Source organism: Oryctolagus cuniculus, chromosome 15 (genome assembly GCF_964237555.1).
Source record: "Oryctolagus cuniculus chromosome 15, mOryCun1.1, whole genome shotgun sequence".
NCBI lineage: Eukaryota > Metazoa > Chordata > Mammalia > Lagomorpha > Leporidae > Oryctolagus > Oryctolagus cuniculus.
In genome coordinates, this window is record NC_091446.1 from 28,746,497 (window position 1) to 28,753,451 (window position 6,955).

General features: G+C 63.5%; 1 protein-coding gene across 1 annotated transcript; it reads right to left on the bottom strand.

Annotated features, from left to right (window-relative positions):
- Positions 1–579: 579 nt before the first annotated feature.
- On the bottom strand, positions 580–6,637 carry TLX1 (T cell leukemia homeobox 1). The gene is made up of 3 exons (XM_002718664.4): positions 5,824–6,637; positions 3,692–3,893; positions 580–1,609 (listed from the first exon to the last, which is right to left on the bottom strand). Exons 1-3 carry the CDS (start codon positions 6,404–6,406, stop codon positions 1,387–1,389), a joined length of 1,008 nt encoding a protein of 335 aa, XP_002718710.1. The 5' UTR covers positions 6,407–6,637; the 3' UTR covers positions 580–1,386.
- Positions 6,638–6,955: the final 318 nt, after the last annotated feature.

Sequence of the window (6,955 nt, forward strand, 5' to 3'; positions counted from 1 at the left end):
ATAGATGATACACAATCACAACACCCATGCATTTAATGCAAAAATAACCACAAAGAAAAACTAATTCATATTCACAAGTAACACAATTCATACTCAACCACCAAAACGGGTGAGCACACTATTACCCAGCCACTTCTGCACACGGGGTCACACACACTTTCCATTATAAGCCTGCGTGTGCAATGATAGTTTCGGTTTGCCATTAAGCAGAAACAAGCATTCACATGCAAGAAAAATGAAAGCACGCTTACACACCATTACAAACATTCACGATGAGTAACAAATTGCCCACAGGGTCACAGACACACAATCTCACACCCAAAGACAGGCGTCCTCTCGTCCTCCCGAGCACCAGCAATCACAGCAGCACCTGGCTCGCCCGCCTCTCCTCTATCTTTCTCCGTCTTTCTCTGCTCTCCTCTCTCCAGTGCCTGAGGGCTCTGCCCCTCCAACGTGTCCCTCAGGTTCAGATACCAACAGCTGCTCCCAAAGCCCCAGTTTGCACCAAACCCAAGTAGCTCTCAGGCGCTGGGCTCATCAAGGAGCAGGCTGTCCTGACTCCCGATCCGGAGGGTTTTATTATTTTTTCCACATAAATTACACAAGCACTTTATAAAATGGTTACACAGAAAACACCTTATAAGTGCATAACTTAACTCTTCCCCTCCCTCCCCCCTCCCCACAGGCTCTGGAGAGATGGTTTGAGTCTGGTGAAAATCCGGCTGTGCGTACCTGGGTGCGGCTGGCTGTGATACGGGCTGGGGGCCTGGCTGGGGTGTCACCGTGCCACCTGGCCTTGTGTTGGGGGGGTGGGGTGGGGGGAGAGGGAGTGCCACGCCATTAGAAGCCGGTCTTGGTCACCCCTGGCCAGTGCCTGATGGTGAGGATCAAGGGTGTGAATGCTATGATGAAGTGTGTACTGGACACTCTGCCCTAGTCCCTGTGTGTGCCTATGGGGGTGACACCAGGATGGACTGTGACATCACCTCCCTGTGTGCCTTTGGGTGTCCTTGTGTGTGATGAGGAGGGGTTTCCCAGGGCGCATTCAGATGGTGGGTCTGGGATCCCGTAAGCTCTTCCTCCTCCACCTCCCTGCCTCTCTGTTCCATGTTAAAAACCAGAATAAAACGAAATAGACAAACTGGGAGGGCTCTGAACAGTTCCAGTGAGCATGGAGCCTCATCGGCTTCCGGGAGGGGGTCGCGCGTCCCTGTCCCGATCGCTCCCGTCTTCCCTTCCACAAAAGGGAGCGCAGTGTCGCCTCGAGCGGGCTGGGGCGCGGGGCATTGTGCTCCCGCTCGCAGTCCGAGGCGAGGAGGGGTGGGGGAAGAGTCCTGGCTCTCAGCCTGGCCCCGGCGACCCTCCACCGGTGCGACGCGGGCAGGCTCACTCGCAGGCCGACGCCACGGACGTGACGCTGGTGATCTTGGTCGAGTCGTCAGACCACGGCTGCAGGTTCTGCAGGGCGAAGAGCGACGAGTTGTGCACGCACAGGGGGTCGGCGGGCAGCGGCTGCGCCAGGCTCTTCTGGAAGGCCTCCTGCTGCAGCTGCAGGAGGATGCGGTTCGCCTGCTGCCTCTCGGCCTCGCGCTCCTCCGCGGTCTGTCGCCTGCCCCGGGAAGAAGCTGTTATCCACCAGGGCACCGACCTGGCTCCCGCGCGTGCGCGGGCTCCCGGGAGGCCGCGCGGGCGAATGCTGGCTCCACTTTGGGCCCCTTTAACGCATTCGCTTCCCTCCAGCGGCTTAACTCCGACAAGGGCTGGGAACCCCAAAGCGGGTGTAGGCGAAGTATCGCGGAGGAGCAGTAGGAAAATCCGCTAGGCCCGGGTGGCTGGGACTCCCGGGCTGCGCGCAGCGCCCACACCGCGGTAGGCTGGCACCTCGCCTCGTCCGCGCCCCTTGGGAGACCAAGCGGGACCCAAGTACAAAGGGCCTCACCCACCCCGCGAGCACAAGGCAGAGAGGCGAGGGCCACGGACACCACGCGATCTGCCCTACCGGACTCCTCTCCCTTCAGCCCGCGGGCCTCTCCCTGGCCTCCCGCCACCCGCACCGAGCTCCCGCCGGACTGGCAGGCTTCCTCCGTGGCGGCCCGGGGAGGCGATGACTCACTCCATTTAATGCCGCCCCTCCACCCCTGTCAACCGAGATCAAACGTCTGTCTCTAAGGTGGACAGACCTAATGGGAGTCCCCGGGGCCTCCAGAAGCAATTTGTAGGCGATCGATGAAGCCGCGCGAAGCCCGGAGGGCATCCTCCGAGCCGCCCGTCTTGACTTTTCTGTGTATCCACGCTGTCTCCTCTTCCCCTCTCTGCTATTCCAACTGCCTAAATGTTTCCTCCCTTTGTGTCTCACCCTTGTTTTCCCTCCTCCCTAACCCCCTCTGGTTCCCTCTGAAATCAGGGAATTCTTGAAAACAAAACTGGCAACCGGTTTCAGCCAGCCATTGCTTTCTTGCTTACAAACGAATTCTCTCGATCCTTACCCCCCTGGAACGGGGGTGTCTACTTTTGTCCTCCTCCCTTGTCTTTTGGTTTCTCTCTGCAGGCCTGGGTCTTCCTGGGCCCCCCCCACCCCACTCCCTAGGGGGCCTGCCCACAGCAGGCTCTGGAAAGGCTGGGGCCCCCCACCCCCTAGCCCCTGCTCCCCCCCAGCTTCCAGAGGTTTGCAGCCTTGTCTCCTACCCCTTCCCCAGCTGCAGGAATGTTGGTGGGGAGCCGGCTGGGGCCAGGGCTTCCTTTGTGGCCCCTAAGGCGGAATCCCGGGCAGATTCCTCGCCTTCATTCAGAAAAAGAGGAAACTCCAATTCCTTCCTCCCGCCCCAGGCCCGCCCGGCGCGGCGCCGCCAACCTCATCCAGACTCTCTCAAGCTCCCCCACCCAGGGCTTGAGCTATCGAGAAACTCCCGGCAGGGCAGCCAGTGTGCAGGGAAATCAGGCCAGATGGACGGGAGGGTGCAGAGGTGCGGGAGGTGCAGCTGGAGAGAGAGTGTCCGTGTGTGTGTGGGGGGGGGTGTAGACAGGAGAGGGAAAACCAGAGCTCCACGCATGTGCATGGGAAACAACGTGGGTAGTGTGCGCCTGTCCGTGTGTGACAGCAGGAGGGAAAATGTCTCTCTTTCTCACACACACCCATCTGCTCCTAATTGATCCCCCTTGCAGTGGGACCTGCAAAACCCCGCCACAGCCGGCGCCGATTGATTTTCCCCTTCCAGGGCGGGACCCACTGCACAGAGGCCGTGCGTCTGGGGACCAGGCAGTCAGCCGGGCCCAGCCCGCGGTCTGGGGCCCCAGACATGGCCAGGAGTCTGGCTGGAGTGCAGAAACAATGTGTGGGTAGTTCTGCCTCCAGTCTCGGGCAGAGGAGGTCCCCCTTTGCATAAGCAACAGTTTGCACCAACAAAAAGCCCTGAGGATCCGCTGAGCCCGGAAGCCCGCCTCGCACATACATAGTTTCCTAACCCCGTTCTAGCGTGTCTGCCCAGGCGCCAAGGAGACTGGCCGTGTTCATGCGGGCATAGAGCGCGGTCCAGAAAGCCTTGAAGCCACCCAGAAAACACAGCTGAGGCTCCACAGCCCCAGTGAGGTTACCAGCAGAAGCCCGCACCCCAGAACCAGTCTGACGCTGGTGGCGGGGTTTGAGCTGCTAGGAGACTGCACCGCCCGCGGCTGGGATGCCCTGCGTGCTCACCTCCACTTTGTCCTCCGGTTCTGAAACCAAGTTTTGACCTGTGCGTCGGTCATTTTGAGCGCCTTGGCCAGGGCGGCACGCTCGGCGGAGGCCAGGTACTTCTGGCGGTGGAAGCGCTTCTCCAGCTCGCAGATCTGCAGGCGCGTGAAGGATGTGCGGGGCTTCTTCTTCTTGGGGGGCGTCCGATTCTGGTAGGGGTGACCTATACGGCGTGTTACAGTGAAGGGTGAGAGGGCCACTGGAGCGGGAGACAGACAGACGGCAGAGGCAAGCGGCAGAGCGTCAGGAGGCGTCCCAGGCCCAACACCCCGCGAGCAGCGAGCACGCAGCAGGACCCTACGTGAGGAGCCACGGTCCTCCCGGCAGTCCTCAGCACTGAGCCCCGGGCGGGAACTGGCTCCCTCCCGCCCGCCAGGCCAACGCCACCGCCACCACCACCGCCACCACCACCACCACCGAGGCCTCCCTAGCCCCGGGCTCTTGGGAGCCCCACGCCTCCTTGCCTTCTCCCCAACCCGGTTAATCTAAGGAGCTAAAGGTCGCTGCTCCAGGCAGCCCCAGACCTCCGGGCTCAGAGCAAGGGCCCAACTGTGAGGCCCAGCTTAGTGGAGGCCCATGACTCGGTCCTGACCTGAGCGTCCATGCCACCGCAGCACAAGCGGACACAACAGGCACGCACACCAACAGGCCAGCACACACCCGCACGAGCACACAGGCCAATGGGCTACTGCCCCAGGACCTCCTTCATGTATGAACCAGGATCAGGGCCCGCTGTGGCTCCCCAAGGGAAACTGCGACTCCCCGCAGACTGGGGACCAAGGCTCGGCACAGCCTTGCCTCCCCAGGCCTGAAATGGCCTGAGGAGGAGCACTGGGGCTCCTTGCCCAAGGGCCTTCCTGCAGACCCATCACCCACCAGCTGCGGTGCCTGCTGCCTCAGGACCCCTACCCCCCACCCGACAGGAGCTCCAGGAGCAAGCAGCAAGCAGTCTCTCAGTCTGTGCTGCCTGGAATAGGAGCAGAGGCCTGGGGGAGACGCTGGGGGGGGGGGTGGTGGTCACTCAGCCCGGTGTCTGGCTCCATGCTTCTCCCTCCTCGCCTGTCTGCTCCACCCCCTCTTCTGTTGGGCCCTGGAGCCTGGGCCTCCTGGGAATCCCAGCGGCCGCCGGCAGGGCCTGTGCCTCTTACCTCTTCTAAGGCAAGGCTGGAGAAATTCAGGCTCAACTCAAGCAGCTTTCTGGGGGCCTGGGCCAGGTGGGAGGATTAAGGAACACTAAGGGTCACAGCGCAGGGAGCGAGAAGGGGAAGGGGGCTGCGCAGGGGCGAGAGCAAGGTGTCAAGAGCGGAAGCGGCAGCGGAGGGAGCCGGCGTGGAGCGGTGAGCGCGGCCGCCGGCAGCCGCCGCCTAGTGCGTAATGGTCCCGGGAGTCCATGGCCCGGGCGGGTGCATCATTCACCTCAGAGATAATAGGGCCGGCCCCGCGGGGGGGGGGGGGACTCCCAGTGGGGACAGAAGGAAAATGGGGAAGGAGCTGTCCCGGCGACTTAGCCCTGCGCTGCCACCCAGCCAGACGAAGCTGGCAGTCCCGGAGGAAGGGCCCGCCAAGCTCTGCTGTCGCTGTACGCGGGCTCGGCAGCACTCCGGGGCCGGCCGGAGCTCCGAGCGTGAGGAGTGTGTGTGTGTGTGTGTGTGTGTTTGTGTGTGTGTGTTTCAGTGTGTGTGTGTAGGGGACGGGAACCAGGAACCTGCTCTATTCCTATGTTTGATTCTAGGCAGCCCTGGACTGAAGAAACAGTTTGTTCACAGGAGACTGATTCTGAAGCCCCAAATGCTGGCCGAAGGTAGTGCTGAGTCCCTCTGCCTGACTGGGCCAAGGACCCCCAGAGGGGAGAGGGGACAAGGGAGAGCTGCTCCTAGCGGGGGTCCTGCGGGAGCGCGGGGTGGGGTGGGGGGAGCAGTCTGGGAGACCTCTTCTAGCACAGCCCTTCTGGGATCATAGAACCAGGTGGGCAGCGAGGCGGAAGGGTGCGGGGCGCCTCCGCGCGCACAGAGCGGGTTGCCAGGAACCATCGACCCGAGGACAGCGAAGAGCCGGGGCCGCGGCCAGGCGCAGCACGCACGGGCCGGACTCACCTGTGAACCTGTCCTTTGTGTATCTGCGGTTACTCTCCATCCATGGGAAGGTGAGGCCGGTGAGGTTGTTGACGCCCGGCACAGCAGGCACAGAGGGCACGGTGGGCAAACCGGTGGCCAGGGGCTGGGGGTGGGCCACGGCTCCCGCTAGCGGCCTGTGAGCAGGCACTCGGATCACTCCCGCGGCGCTCAGCGCCCCGCCGCCGCCGCTGCCACCTCCTCCGCCGCCGCCGCCGCCTCCGCCGGGACCGGGGCCGCCCGCCAAGGCCATGTTCACGTTGTAGGAGCCGGCCAGAGGGCCCATGCTGCAGGCGCCTCCGCCGCCCGCTGGGCCGCCGGAGCCGCCCGGGCCGCCCGCGCCGTAGGCCCCCGCGCCCCCGGCCCCTGCTCCACCCGAGGCGCCCCCGCCGCCGTAAGTGTAGGCGCCTCCGACCAAACAGCCAAGGCCGTATTCTCCGTCCTGGAGGCGAGAGGCGGGCCCCATGCAGCCGCCCTGGTCCGGGCTATTGAGGATCTGGTCGATGCCGAAGCTGATGGGCTCCGCATGGCCCGGGTGGAGGTGGTGCGGACCCAGGTGCTCCATGCCGGCCCGGCCGGGGCCCTGGCCCCACGGGGGGCCCGGGCAGCGGCGCTCGCTGTGCTGGGTTCTGGGGGGCACCGAGCGGGTCTCGAGGCGACAGCGGCTCCTGGCTGCGCCGAGACTCGGAGGCGAAGTGCGCAGAAGGACTAAAGTAGGGGGAGGGGAGGGAGAGAGGGGGGCGCCGTATTCTTTCCCTCTCCGGCTTCTCCTTCCCCTCTCCGGCTGCTCGCTCGCTGTTGACTCTGGGACATCAATCACCGGGCGAAAAAGCCCGGTGCGAGCGAGCCTCGCCGTTTCGGCCGGGTCTCTCCATTGGCTGTGCGCAGAGAGGAGCGGGGTGAATGACAGCGCGGGGGAGGGGGGAGGGGGAGAGGGAGGCCAGGAGCCGAGACAGATGCCGGAGCCAGAGACGGAGGGACGGAGACCAAGGCTCCGGAGTAGTTCGCGAAGAGAGAGCTGAGGAAATCTTGAGAGGCTTCTAAGGCGAAAGGAAAGGAACAGGAAGCGGCCATTCCTGGAGACCTACCAACCGAGGGACTCTAGGAGGGGGAA

Bases quoted from the DNA above. Each gene is read 5' to 3' on its own strand.
- TLX1 (XM_002718664.4), bottom strand. From the start codon at position 6,406: ATGGAGCACCTGGGTCCGCACCACCTCCACCCGGGCCATGCGGAGCCC. The intron at 3,894-5,823 runs GTGAGTCCGGCC...CACGCCGTATAG, and splicing joins CACAAAGGACAGGTTCACAG to GTCACCCCTACCAGAATCGG. The intron at 1,610-3,691 runs GTGAGCACGCAG...TTCCCGGGGCAG, and splicing joins AACCGGAGGACAAAGTGGAG to GCGACAGACCGCGGAGGAGC.